At 40.6% G+C, this 15,432-nt stretch overlaps 1 protein-coding gene across 1 annotated transcript; it reads left to right on the top strand.

The window, feature by feature from the left end:
* The first annotated feature begins 282 nt into the window (after positions 1-282).
* Positions 283-1,215, top strand: LOC129151413 (olfactory receptor 13-like). The gene has a single exon (XM_054726130.1). The coding sequence runs from the start codon at positions 283-285 to the stop codon at positions 1,213-1,215; it is 933 nt and encodes a 310-aa protein (XP_054582105.1).
* The last annotated feature ends 14,217 nt before the right edge of the window (positions 1,216-15,432 follow it).

Here is a 15,432-nt window from a genome sequence, read left to right as displayed (position 1 = left end):
ATATTGTGAACTGTGGTGAAAGTTTGAAAATACAGGTAAGATTTACTGAACACTGTAAGAGAATACTAGCATTTAGTTTATCACAGTGAAAAAAAAATTTCCTTCTGTGTCATTTGTAAGGCATAGTATTCACGTAGTAAGTGACTAACAGGACAAACATATCATAGAAGATGTTTTCTGAGGAAAGAAACAATGTCACAGATCCACCAGGATGGTCATTACCCTCCCACTCCCCTACCCCCAGCATTCAGATGTAAGCACCCTTGTCTTTTTCCCAGAAAAATGAGAGGAAACCAGACTTCAGTCACAGAGTTCCTCCTGCTGGGATTTCCTCTCAGCCCAAGGACTCAGATGCTCCTCTTTGGGCTCTTCTCCCTGTTCTACACCTTCACCCTGCTGGGCAATGGGGTCATCCTGGGCCTCATCTGGCTGGACTCCCGACTGCGCACTCCCATGTACTTCTTTCTCTCACACCTGGCCGTCGTTGACATGTCCTATGCCTGCAACACAGTGCCCCAGATGCTGGTAAACCTCCTGAGTCCAGCCAAGCCCATCTCCTTTGCTGGCTGCATGACGCAGACCTTCCTCTTCTTGACCTTTGCTCACACCGAATGTCTTCTCCTGGTGGCTATGTCCTATGATCGGTATGTGGCCATCTGCCACCCCCTCCAATATTCTGTTCTCGTGAGCTGGAGAGTCTGCACCATCCTGGCAGTGACTTCCTGGATTTTAGGAGCCCTCCTGGCGCTAGTACATACAGTGCTACTCTTACCATTGCCCTTCTGTGGACCCCAGAAAGTGAATCACTTTTTCTGTGAAATTCTAGCGGTTCTCAAACTTGCCTGTGCAGACACCCACATGAATGAGATTATGGTTTTGGCTGGGGCAGCATCTGTGCTGGTGGGACCACTCTCCTCCATTGTGATATCCTACATTCAGATTCTACGCGCCATCCTGAAGATCCAGTCAGGGGAGGGGCGCCGGAAAGCCTTCTCCACCTGCTCCTCCCACCTCTGCGTGGTCGGACTCTTTTATGGCACAGCCATTATCATGTATGTCGGGCCCCCACATGGGGACCCCACGGAGCAGAAGAAATATCTCCTCCTCTTTCACAGCCTTTTCAATCCCATGCTTAATCCCCTGATCTACAGTCTGAGGAACAGAGATGTCAAAGCTGCTCTGAAGAGGGTGCTTGAAAAGGAAAGAACTTCATGAAAGCCTTATAGAATCAGGAAACAAGTGAGCTTAAAGGGAACTGAGGACTCATGTCACCCAGTATCTACACAAGATACACAGACATGCTCTAGGGCATCCTTTTCATCTTCACATTTCCCTGTGACTCCCTCCCAAGAAAGCCGTTCTGCTTTCCTCCCTCCTCAGTGCTGCACAGAAAGTGAAAACCTCTCCCAACTATCTGCATGTTGCACACACTTTAATATGGTATGTGAAATATTCTCAGATGAGGGAATACATTTATATATTCCATAATCAGGACTTATAGACAAAACATAGAATAAAACACGGTTCAGAAGAATATTTAAAACATGGACATTGAAAGAGATCGGCCACATAGTAGTTCTTTAAATATTTTAAATTTGGCAACTGTCATCTTCAAATATTGATCCACATTTAAAATATTTGATTATATCCCTACATATTTCTATAGGCATTATCAAATCAAATTAGGAAGAGCATGAGGTATGACTTTAAGGGAAAGAGGATTAAGTATGTAACTGTGATGGATCTAACAAGAACCAAACCCCAAAGGGTGTCATGCTAAAAATTCACAGACATACTGGAGCTTTCTCTGTCGCTGTCTTTCTCTGCTTCGGGATTGTAGGCAGAGATCCACGGATCATGGAGACAAGAGGGAGAGAGCAGAAGGGAAGTAGCTGAGAGTCCTTGGAAGCATTATACATCTCCTCTCATTTGTTTGGTCAATTGTCTTTATGGGAAATGACCAAAACTTGGAGAGAACATTCTGACAAATAAGAATAGACTGTAATTGTTGGGATGACTAGTTGACCAATGATACTAAAGCTATAAATTATCAGAATTGATTTGCTTTTTAAATTCAGAGGTTTGAGGTAAGTTAAATAACCATTTTGAAACATGAAACTCCAACACTTAATTTTGAAGTGATAGAATAGAGTTAAGAAATAGTGGGAAAAGAGACTTCTACTTTTTCAACACTTTCCTCAAATTATATACTAAGTTAAACCTTCTGAATATTTGAACTGCATCAAAGGGAAATATTTTACTTTAAAAATAATGTTGTTTCATGAAAAAAAGTATTTTAAAGAGGAAAGTATATGTATTTCTTTCTTACAAGGCATCCTTTTTATAAGGAAATCTGTTATGTAAACAATACTCCATGACCAAACAATGGTTAAAAACCCATGATTTTGAATTCAGATAAAGCTGTTTATTTGTTTTTTTAACAGAGTTCTGCCAGTTGCTAGATGTACAAGCTTTTACAATATAGTTTAATTCTTTGGAATTTAGATTTATTGTGTGTAAAATAAATTTACTAGTACTAAGCTCATAGGTTGTTGTGAAGAGGAAATACTCTGTGCAAAATGATTAGCAGAACCCGAGAGTTAAAATAAGAGCTCAATAAATGATAATTATTCATATTATCCTCTACATACATTCCTCATTTTTAAAGAACAAGGACTGTGACATAAATGAGGCAATACAAAATGAAATTTGCTACTATACTAGACAAAAGCAGGACTATTACAAAAAGTAGCCTTTTATGTGATTCAAAATGACTCAGAGTCTTTTCTTTGCAATCTCAATTCTCTAAAGAAAGAATTTTGAAAAGTACATGGATAAATACAATTCAAAAATAAAAAAATTATATATAAGTATGTGCACACACACAAAATATGCATTCAGAGAAAGACAAGTGTCACATGATCTAACTTATATGTGGAATCTAATGAACAAAATAAACAGATGAACAAAATAGATCCAGAGACATGGAAGCATACAACAGATTGACAGATTTCAGAGCAAGGGGAACAGGCAGGGAGAGATTAATCAAATAACTTTTATGCATGACCCATGGACCCAGACAATAGTGTGGTAAAGGCCTGGAGAGGGGGCAAGAGCAGGGCGTAGGGGTTAATAGGGGGGAAAAGGAGAAAATCTGTGATACTTTCAACAATAAAGATCAATTATAAAAAAGAAATGAAAAAAAAGTACATGGATAAATACAATTAAAAATTGCAAAATATTATATGTAAATATGTGCACACACACATACAATGAGTGTTCTTTTTTTATTTTCCTTTTCTCACTCATTACTGAATGAATGTGAGATTCATTCAGGTTGTTACATATAGCTGTATTTCATTAATTTTAATTGTTTCATAGTATTACATTGTATAAACCTATCACAATTTATCTATCATATTTCTGATAGTATATTTCTAGTTCTCTATGATTTTGGCTATAATAAGTAGTTAGTCCATGAAGGTTATTACACACGGGTTTTGGGGAACAGATGTAATCATTTCTGTTGGACATATTTCCAGGTAAGTTCTGAGTTATGAATGCCCTATACTTGGATCTGCTTTGGCTTGAACATCTGATAGGCTGCCGATATCATTATTGCTATCATTTACTCATCACTTAAAAATGTTCCTCACACTGAGCTAGATATTGGTAAGACAATGGTCAAATACAGTTGACCCTTGAGCAACAGGGGTTTGAGATGCATGGATCTACTCTTATGCAGATTTTTTCAATAAGTACTGTAAAATGTTTTATCTTTCGCATGATTTTCTCAATATTCTTCTTTTGCTTACTTTATTATAAGAGTACAGTAAATAATACATATAACATAGAAAATATGTGTTCATTGACTATTTTTTTATTGTTTAAGGTATTACATGTAGTAGTACCTATATCTCCTTTTTTTTCCCCATTGAGCTTCTCCCAGCCTCCCCTACCCCCTGTCGCATGCCCTCATCCCACCCGCCAGTGTCTTGTGTCCATTGGTTGTGCTTATATACATGCATACAAGTCCTTCGGTTGATTTACAGTGGCTTTGTAATACAGCTTGAAATCTGGTATTGAGATCCAACCTACTTTGTTCTTCTTTCTCAGGATTGCTGTGTCTATTCGGGGTCTTTTTTTATTCCATATAAATTTTTGGAGAGTTCTTTCTAGGTCTGTGAAATATGCCATTGGTATTTTAATGGGGAGTGCATTGAATCTATAGATTGCTTTGGGTAGTATGGACATTTTAATGATGTTGATTCTACCAATCCATGAACATGGTATGTTCTTCCATCCGTTTACGTCTTCCTCTATCTCTTTTTTCAGTGTCCTGTAGTTTCCATGTATAAGTCTTTTACCTCCTTAGTTAACTTTATTCCTGGGTATCTTAATTTTTTTAGTGTTATGGTAAATGGGATTGCTTTCTTAGTCTCTCTGTAAGTTCACTATTGGTGTATAGAAATGCCATAGATTTCTTGGTGTTAATTTTGTATCCTGCTACATTGCTGAATTCATTTATTAAGTCTAATAGTTTTTTGATGGAGTCTTTAGGGTTTTGTATGTACAATATCATGTCATCTGCAAATAAGGACAGTTTTACTTCTTCTTTTCCAATTTGGGTACCTTTTATTTCTTCTTCTTGTCTAATTGCAATGGCTAATATTTCCAGTACTATGTCAAACAGGAGTGGTGAGAGTGGGCATCCCTGTCTTGTTCCTGTTATTAGGGGAAATGGTTTTAGTTTTTGCCCATTGAGTATGATGTTGGCTGTGGGTTTGTCATATATGGCTTTTATTATGTTGAGGTATGATCCTTCTATTCCCACCTTGCTGAGAGTTTTTATCAAAAATGGGTGTTAGATTTTGTCAAATGCTTTTTCTGCATCAATTGATATGAGTATGTGGTTTTTATCTCTCAATTTGTTTATGTGCCTATCACGTTTATTGATTTGCAGATATTGTACCATCCTTGCATCCCTGGGATAAATCCTACTTGGTCATGGTGTATGATCTTTCTGATGTACTGCTGGATCCAATTTGCTAGAATTTTGTTGAGGATTTTGGCATCTGTGTTCATGAGGTATATTGGCCTGTAATTCTCTTTCATTGTGTTATCTTTATCTGGTTTTGGTATAAGGGGATGCTGGATTCATAAAAGGAGCTTGGAAGTGTTCCTTCCTCTTGAATTTTTTTGAATAGTCTGAGGAGGATAGGTTTTAGTATTTCCTTGAATGTTTGGTAAAACTCCCCTGTGAAGCTGTTTGGCCCCAGGCTTTTGTTTGCTGGAAGCTTTTTGATGACTGCTTCAATTTCTTCCCTAGTTATTGACCTATTGAGATGTTTAGATTCTTCCTGATTGCGTTTTGGAAGGAATTTTCTAGGAATATGTCCATTTCCTCCAGGTTGTCCAGTTTGTTGGAATAGAGTTGTTCATAGTATGTTTAACAATCTTTGGTATTTCTGTGGATTCTGTTGTTATTTCTCCTCTTTCATTTCTGATTTTCTTTATTTGGGTCTGCTCTCTTTGCTTCTTGGTCAGCCCAGCTAGAGGTTCATCAATTTTGTTTATTCTTTCAAAGAACCAGCTCTTGGTTTTGTTGATCTTTGTTTTTTGTGTGAGTTTTTTTTTGTTTGTTTGTTTGTTTGTTTTTTGGTCTCTATGTTGTTTATCTCTGCTCTGATCTTTATTATTTCCTTCCTTCTGCTTACACTGCGCTTTTCTTGTTGCTCTCTTTCTAACTCTTTGAGTTGTAGGGTTAGGTAATTTATTACCATTGTTTCTTGTTTTTTTGCAGTAGGCTTGTGGAGCTATGAACTTCCCTCTCAAGACTGCTTTCGCTGTGTCCCATAGATTTTGGATTGTTGTGTTTTCATTGTTGTTTGTTGCCATGATTTTTTTTATTTCTTCTTTGATCTCTCTGGTAACCCAGTCATTGTTTAATAGCATGCTATTTAGTCTCCAGGTGTTAGGTTTTTTTTGGATTGTTTTTATTGTAGTTAATTTCCAGTTTTATGCCATTGTGATCTGAGAAGATGCTTAATATGATTTCTATCTTCTTGAATTTGAAGAGATTTTCCTGTGATCCAATATGTGGTCTATCTTTGAAAATGACCCATGTGCCCTTGAGAAGAATGTATATTCTGTGGCTTTGGGGTGAAATGTTCTGCAGATGTCAATTAATTCCATCTGGTATAGTGAGTCATTTAGGATTGATGTTTCTTTGCTGATTTTTTGTTTAGAGGATTTGTCCAATGGTGATAGTGGGGTATTAAAGTCCCCTACTATGATTGTATTGCTGTTAATCTCTCCCTTGATATCCTCCAGGAGTTTTTTTTTATGTATTTGGGTGCTCCTGTATTGGGTGCGTATATGTTTACCAGAGCTATTTCTTCTTGTTGGATTGCTCCCTTTAGTATTATGAAGTGGCCTTTTGTATCTCTTTATGTCCTCCACTTTGAGATCTAATTTGTCAGATCTAAATGTCACTACCCCAGCTTTTTTTCATTTCCATTCACCTGAAAAACCTTTTTGCATCCCTTTACCCTCAGTCTGTGTGCATCTTTTTTTCTGAGGTGGGTTTCCTGTAGACAGAAGATATATGGGTCATGTTTTCTTATCGAATCAGTTACCCTATGACTTTTGATTGGGGCATTTAATCCATTTACATTTAAAGTTATTATTGATAGGTACTTGTTTGTCACCATTTTTATTATTTACCCCTGTGTTCCTTCTTCGCTTCCTATTTCTTCTTTTTACAGCAGATCCTTTAGCATTTCTTGCATTGCTGGTTTGGTGGTAATAAACTCCCCTAGTCCTTTTTTGTCTGTGAATCTCCTGATTTCACCCTCAATTTTGATTGATAGCCTTGCTGGGTACAGTATTCTTGGATTCAGACCCTTCCTTTCCATGACTTTGTATATTTCATTCCATTCCCTTCTTGCCTGATGTGTTTCTGTTGCGAAATCAGTTGCTAGTCTAATGGGGGATCCTTTGCAGGTAACTTTATGTCTCTCTCTGCCTGCTTTTAAGATTTTTGCTTTGTCGTTGGTGTTTGCCAATTTAATTATAATGTGCCTTGGCATCGTTTTTTTTGTTTTGTTTTGTTTTTTTAATATATTTTATTGATTTTTTTACAGAGAGGAAGGGAGTGGGATAGAGAGCTAGAAACATCGATGAGAGAGAAACATCGACCAGCTGCCTCCTGCACACCCCCTACCAGGGGATGTGCCCGCAACCAATGTACATGCCCCTGACCGGAATCGAACCTGGGACCTTTCAGTCCGCAGGCCGACGCTCTATCCACTGAGCCAAACCGGTTTCGGCGGCATCGGTTTTTTGGAGTTCATTTTGCTTGGGACTCTGTGAGCTTCTTGGATTTGTGTGGGTTTTTTCTTCCCTATATCAGGGAAGTTTTTTGTCATTATTTCTTCAAACAGGTTTTCTATTCCTTGCTCAGTTTCCTCTCCTTCTGATACCCCTATTATGTGGATGTTGTTTTGTTTCATATTATCCCAAAGTTCCGTTAGGCTCTCCTCCTGCTTTTTAATTTTTTTTTCTAGAAGCTGCTCTACTTGGGTATTTTTTCCTATCTTGTCTTCTAGCTCACTGATGCAGTCCTCTGCTTCTTCTAGTCTACTGTTGATGCTTTCTATTGAGTTCTTTATAGCAGCGGTGTCATTTTTTCATTTCTTTTTGGTTCTTCATTTTCTCTTGCTTCTTACACATATTGTTGAATTTTTCTTCCATTCTTTTCATCCACCTTATGACCATTTCTCTGAATTCTTTCTCTGACAGGTTGCTTGCCTCCATTTTGTTTACTTCCTTTTCTGGTGATGTCTCCTTTTCTTTCATATGTGGGCTGTTAGTTGTCTCCCCATTATCTCTCTTCTCTGGGTGTCTGGTTATGTAGTTCTCTCTCTCCTGCATTGTTTTGAAGGCACAAAATATAACACAACAGGGCACAATGCACAAGGCACTGAACACAAATGTATTCACGATACTAACAACCCCAAATAAAGGTGACCACCAGAGAAAAGTGAATTAGAGGATACGAAAGAAAGAAGAGGAAAAAAAAGGAGTGCAAAAATGAAATTGGGTAAAGGAAAAAAAAGTAAGAGAGAAAAGAAAGAGAATAAGAAAGAAGAGGGGAAGAAACTATTTATATGGGGAGAAAACTCCAATAGAACAGCCACTAATCCCAACAAATGCCAGCAACAAATACCTAGAGATGAATGCAAACTACAAACAACAACTAATGTCAAGTGAGGCGGGGGCAAACAGAAGCAAAAAACAGTACAAAAAGAAAAAGCGAAACAATCTCACATACAAGCATAAAAAGACCAATATAATCAACAATCAAGCAAAGATCAACAAAAAGACAGAGAGAAAAAAAAATTGGGTAGTGAAGAAAGAGAAGAGAGAGGTGTGTATGGACTTGGAGCAGGGGATTGGAAATTAGATATATAAGTAGAGTGAAATTTTAACAGGGAGTAAAAAGAAGGAATAGGGAAAATCTAAAGCAGGAATAGGGTAAGAGAAACAGGACAACAAAAGGGGAAAAGTGAGGAAGATAGTGTTGGCATAAAGGTAAAGTTGAGATAGAGTAAAATGATGCTAAAGGAAAGATGAAAATAGAATGTAGAACACTAATCCCAAAGTAAAATAAAGAGAAAATAAAATGACACTTTTTATAAAAAGGTAAAATAGTAGTAGTAATAATATTGATTGAAAATAAAAATGTAATAATTAAAAAGATAAAACCAAGTGAGGAAAAAAGAAGAAAAATTAGTTTCTTAAGTAAAAGATGAAAAAATAAATAAAAATGTGCAATAGTGAAGGTCATTCATTTCCTCTACTGCTCTGTTTGGCACGCCTGTTTCCTAGTCAGGACAATATTGAAGTTCCCAGTGTTCCACTGCTCCTCAGTCCTGTTGTAGGCCACAGTCCTGATTTTCAAGCAGGCAGTACGTCTTTATTTCTTATACTCCTTTATTTGTGTTTACACAATAGTCAATTTGTGATTCAACCCCTGGGTGGCAGTGTTTCTGGATTGATCTCTGGGTATATAGGTCCTCTCTAGCTAGTGTTTAGATTTTGTTTTCCCTGTGGCACTTAATACCAGTTTGGGGGAATGGGCTGCCCCAGAGCTGGTTCTGTGATCGTTATTCCCTGCTCTGATACCCAGGTTCCACAAAAACAACTTTCCTTGCAGTCTCTTAGAGTGTCCCCAATTGGGTGATCTTATGTATTGGGCTTAGTAATCAAAAGCAAGGATTTAAAGAGAGAGAGAGAAAAAAAAGTGAGAGAGAGAGAGAGAGCGAGAGAGAGAGAGAGAGAGAGAATGGAATTGAATTATATTGAAGGGTATTTTTTAAAAAACTGTATAAATACACTTCTCCCAATAGATCACAGTTCTCATAATCAGAACTTAGGTGGATGTCAACTGAAGTGTCTGTGCCTTGGGCTGTATTTATTAAATCTGTAATAAATTCTTCATCTTATTTCTCATTTTTCAAGATTCCAAGTAAAACTTGAACTTTTGACCTTATAACACACAATTACTCCATAAGTACTACTAGTCACAATTTACAATATCTATCAATTATACACCAGCCATGACTTTCTGAATATCTGGTCATTTTTTACTTGGACACTTATTTTATCCAAAGCCAACTTTTGCAAACTAATTTTAAGATAACTTACTTTGAGAATTGTTTAAATTATGTTTTGATTTTTACTTATTCTACTTTCAAATGACAATTATGTTCAAATTCTAGTGGCCCTTTCTATAACCTAAAGAGTTATAAATGCAGGTTGAAATAAGATATGTGATTACAGAAAATGCCCAGTGCTGACAGATAATGTAAATATCTGAGAACATACTTAGGCCTGATCCTACCGGTATCCTAAACGGGCAGTTGGACATCTCTCTCACAATCCAGGACTGCTGGCTCCCAACTGCTCACCTGCCTGCCTTCCTGATTGCCCCTAACTGCTTCTGCCTGCCAGCCTGATAGCCCCCTAACCACTCCCCTGCCAGCCTGATTGATGCCTAACTGCTCCCCTGACAGCCTGTTTGCCCCTAACTACCCTCCCCTGCAGGCCTGGTCACCCCTAACTGCCCTCCCCTGCAGGCCTGGTCACCCCTAACTACCCTCCCCTGCAGGCTTGGTCCCCCAAACTGCTCTCCCCTGCATGCCTGGGTGCCCCCCCCCCCCCTGCAATTGCCCTTCCCTGCAGGCTTGATTGCCCCCAACTGCCCTCCCTTGCAGGCCTGGTCCCTAGCAACTGCCCTCCCCTGCTGGCCTGATCGCCCACAAATGCCCTCCCTTGCTGGACTGATCACCCACAACTGCCCTCCCTCACAGACCTGGTCCGTCCCAACTGCCCTCCCCTGCTGGCCATCTTGTGGCAGCCATCTCATGTCCACATGGGGGCAGTCATCTTTGACCACATGGGGGCAGCCATCTTGTGTGTTGGAGTGACAGTCAATTTACATATTATTCTTTAATTAGCTAGGATTAGATAGGATAGAGGCCTGGTACATGGGTGGGGGCTGGCTGGTTTGCCCTGAAGGGTGTCCCAGATCAGGGTGGGGGTTCTCTTGGGGTGTGGGGAGTCCTAGGTGAGGGGCCTGTGGTGGTTTGCAGGCTGGCCATGCCCCCCGGTGACCCAAGCTGAGGCTCTGGTATCTAGGATTTATTTATCTTCTATAATTAAAACTTTGTAACCTTGAACAGAGGCCAGGGCTGCGGGAGCTTAGCTTCCTCCATCACCAGGGGCAGTGGTTGGCAAACCGTGGCTTGCGAGCCACATGCGGTTCTCTGGCCCCTTGAGTGTGGCTCTTCCACAAAATACTACGTTTTTAGCAAAGGCCAGCTTAGGAGTACCCTAATTAAGTTAATAACAATGTACCTACCTATGTAGTTTAAGTTTAAAAAATTTGGCTCTCAAAAGAAATTTTAATAATTGTACTGTTGATATTTGGGTCTGTTGACTAATGAGTTTGCCAACCACTGGCTGGGGGCAACTCAAGCCTCCTGCTCTCTCCAGCTCCGTGGCTGCTGCCATTTTTGTTGGGATTTATTTATCTTCTATAATTGAAACTTTGTAGCCTTGAGTGGAGTCCACAGCCGGCCAGGGTGTACAGGAAGCTTGGCTTCCTCCATTGCTGGGGAAACCCAAGCCTCCTGCTTGCTCCGTGGCCACAGCCATCTTGGTTGGGTTAATTTGCATACTCGCTCCTGATTGGCTGGTGGGCGTGGCTTGTGGGTGTAGCAGAGGTATGGTCAATTTGCATATTATTCTTTTATTAGATAGGATTTGATTTCAGAGACAAAGGGAGAGGGAAACAGATAGAAATATCAATGATGAGAGAGAATCATTGATTGGCTGCCTCCTGCATGCCTCCCCAACAAGGATAGAGTCCAAAACCTGGGCATGTGCCCCAACTGAGACTCAAACTGTGACCTCCTGGTTCATAAGTCAATGCTCAACCACTGAGCAACACTGGCTGACCTATTCTTTTTTTAAAAAACCTGGCTCAAGGAAGAATGTGGAGAGTTCATCAAATTTTTTTCAGATTTAATCAAATTGATATCTAGTCCATCAACACATATTTATTATATTGCTTGAACACTATGTGTCTAGAACTATGTTGTCAAATATATGATCTTTTAACCACAATGATCAATGCATTGTTAAATATATGATCTTTTTATCACTTACTAGATCTAAAATATTTCTTCAATCTAAGCATATATTTTAAAACAAGTTATGATTAAATTAATTCTGAAATACAATGAGATAGCAGTTACTGGTCATTATGGTATCACGAGATAATATTTCAATATTTCAGATAAGTGGGTTGGCATTATATTATTGCTATTATGAATTAATGGAGGCCTGGTGCATGAAATTTATGCACTGGAGTGTTGTGGGGGGAGGGGGCGTCCCTTAGCCTAGCCTGCACCCTCTCACAGTCCATGACACCTCAGGGGATGTCTGCCTGCCAGCTTATGCCCATTCCCCAACAGTCGGAAATCCCTCTCCCAGTCCTTGACCTCTCGCACCTTACCTTCCACCTGCTCCCTGCTCCTTACCACTCGGCTCACTGCTCCTTACCGATGCTATGGAGGCAGGAGAGGCTCCTGCCACCACCACTGTGCTCACCAGCCGTGAGCCCTATCTTTCTGTATAGTTGTCTGTGGGCCAGCTGCTCTCTTCCTTCTCACTTAGGGCAAGCAGCATGTGAGGGCAGAGTGCACTGTCTTGAAACACAGAGGGCTGTCCGGAGCTGAGGGGAGTGACTGGGCCCACAGGGTGAGAGGTGGACACAGAGGACACTATCTCACCCAATTGTGGGACGGGCTGGCCAGCCTTCATCTGCCTGACCCCACCCAGGGAAGGACCGAACAGGATATTCGCCTCTCCATTCTGCATTCTCCCATCAGTGACACCTGTCACCCTTGCCAGGCCTCCCCCAAAGTGAGTTCAGCTCAATCCCTGAATGTAAAAGGGCATGGAGGATGGGGGGCTCCACTCCAGTGCCCCTTGATTCCCAGCAACAGGACCTGGTCGACAGGACCTGATCTCAGGACGGTGGCCACAGCTGCAGAACATAGATCTGTTTCAAAAAAAGTTGGGAATGCAGACTTTCGTATGAGCCCCTATTCCAAAAGGTGGCAGTTTATTCACATTGTGGCAAAGACACCTTCAAGAGTAATATAAGTGGGTAAAGTCAGGGCCAAGCCAGGCCATTTCCTCATCCAATCTCTCTGAGGCATGTGGACAGAACCAAGTCTCATCTCTTCGCAGGACACTTCTGGGTTTTTTTAAGCCTAAATGACAGTAATCTGTCTCCATTCTTGTTCTTTGGGATTTTGTTCACCCAAAAGGATATGTACATTGGGGCAATCCTCTTGAGATACAATATTCCAGTTGTACCCATGTGAGGACAACAGCGTCCCTCAGAGGGAGGGAGCCGACAGATGGGGAGCAGGGAATTCTGAAAACCAAAGTGATGACAGAGATGCTAAGCCTTTCCTTCATGCATCTGACACCCCTCCTCAGGCAGCCTGTAGGCCAGGCGTCTGCTGGACCTTTACCACTTGATGTCCTGCCCTGTGTGCCCTGCCCCAGCCCTGGAGTGCAGGAGGCGTCTGGGCGCACCCCTCCCCCAGCTGGGAGGGTCCCCACTGCACTTCCACCTCCTTGGGAAACTTTGCTTTTCCAGCTCTGTCCCTGCAGGAGAGCCATAGGGGCACCGGATCCCTTTCCTTCCTTCAAAAGTGCCCTGAAAAGCTCGAAGACAGCTATGCCAGGAAGGGGTCACTCAAGTTTAGCAAGAGTTCGCAATTTGCTGAAGTCGTGTTGTACAGTTTTCTCTTACCCCGTTTTTGGGAGTGTAATCTGATTTAAAACCAATGGACTAAGCAAACAGAAGCAGTTTCTGCAGGGAGATCTGGGCTCCAAGTTTGAAGGTTGAAGGCCAGCCATGCCCTGATCACGGGAAACCCAGAGTTCTGCTGGTCCTGGCCAGGGCCCAGACCTCCCTTCCACCACCATGCTCTAGCAAGAGGGAATTCTGAGCCCTGGCTGGGGGTGACGGCGGTGACAGGGAGCTCTGGACCCTGGGTTTGAAGGCCAGTCATGCCCGGATCACAGGAGACCCAGAGTTCTGCTGCCCTCCCTTCAGCTGCTGGGCCTCGGCTGGGGGTGGCCAACAGGGAGCTGAAGACCAGCCATGCTCTGATCACGGGAGACCCAGAGTTCTGCTAGACCCGACCAGGACCCAGAGCTCCCTTCGGGCGCCAGCCCTGGCCAGGGCCCAGTCATTTGGTCATCCCTAACTGCCCCCCTCCCCCGCCCCCGCTGGCCTGGTCACCCCACACACCCTCCTGTTCGGTCGTCCGTTCCAGTTGTTTAGGATGTGACAACCCCTGAGTTTTTATATATTAGGATTAGATAGTATTGTCCAAGGTTGTATGTAAGACAGATAACCTGAATGCAAACTTCCCATGTAATCAAAATCCTCACAGAAACCACTCAAATATTGAAACTGTCAACAAGTCTCTGGAATTTCTGTGGGGAAAATGTTGGGGAGGTAGAAAAGAGAGATTTTGTGAATGGGGAATTGCAGAAGAGTAATAAGGAAATTTTGAAATGAAGAAAATATATCAGAAAGGGGACCAGAGAAGGGAAGAGATCCAGATAAAGTAAGTGACATAGTGGGGGGAGACACGGCCATCAAGAGAAACAAAATTCAAAGAAAAGTTACAGAGGAAAAAGAGGGACATTACATAATGATAAGCATCAGTTCCCCCAAAAAACTGAACAATTCTTAACATCTATATACCTAACAACAGAACAAAAATATACATGAGGCAAAAAGTTATAGACCCGAAAGGAGAAATAGATAATCCACTACTATAGATGGAGACTTGGACATCCCGCTATCAGAAATAGATAGATCTAGCAGTCAGGAAATCAGTAGAATATATCTGAATTCAACAACACCATCCATCAAGTGGACAGAATGGATTTATTTAGACTACTTCACCCAACAACAGCAATATACATATGCTTCTCAAAACTCACATGGAACGTTGATCAACATAAATCACATTCTGGGTCATAAAACACATCAAGCAAATTTAAAATAATAGAACTCATACAGTATCTGCTCTTAGAGCACAATGATCATTTTAGGAGTTAGAAATTAGAGTGGAAATCAATACCAGAGAGATAGCTGAAAAATCCCAAAGTATTTGGAGATTAAACACAACTCTTCTAAATAGCATCTGAGTTAAAAAAGAAATCTCAAGAGAAATTTAAAAATATTTTGAACTAAAGAGAGAGAAGAGCTCTACTGAGCATATTATAACAAATATCCCCATTACCAGTGAACCAGTTCTTCAGTTGAGCTGAGGGTTTAAAAACAGCTTCCATTTTAGGAATGCTGCCTGACTCATGCCCACAACATTAGAAAAGAGTTTATCAGTTCATGAGATCCTAAATTTTACTTCTCAAAACACAGACTCTACTACTGACAGGTTTGTTCATGTGTAAAGAAATTATTTCAATCTTAGATATTTACTTTGAAACCATAGAGAAACCAGAGAATTTATTAGTCATCAAACAATTTGCCAATTTGTAAATTGCTAACTTGTACCTACATGTACTATATATCATTTATAGCATAAAACAGTATATGAATGTTACATTTGGATCTAGAATAATATATATATAATATTTTTAAGTCTCTCATTTCTACTAGCCCTTTGACAAATTTAACTCATTTGATTTCAGGTGAAGATGTTTTTAATATCATGTAGAATGAAATAAACTATGGGGAAAAGGAAAGAAAATAGAAATGTCTTTCAATATTAATGTGTAAGCCCTGGCTGGTGTGACTCTGTGGTT

This window comes from Eptesicus fuscus, chromosome 14, assembly GCF_027574615.1.
Source record: "Eptesicus fuscus isolate TK198812 chromosome 14, DD_ASM_mEF_20220401, whole genome shotgun sequence".
NCBI lineage: Eukaryota > Metazoa > Chordata > Mammalia > Chiroptera > Vespertilionidae > Eptesicus > Eptesicus fuscus.
Note: the sequence above shows the minus strand (reverse complement) of the source record. Positions and strands in the feature narration are given on the sequence as shown.

Excerpts from the sequence above, each read along its gene's own strand:
- LOC129151413 (XM_054726130.1), top strand. The coding sequence starts at position 283 with ATGAGAGGAAACCAGACTTCAGTCACAGAGTTCCTCCTGCTGGGATTT.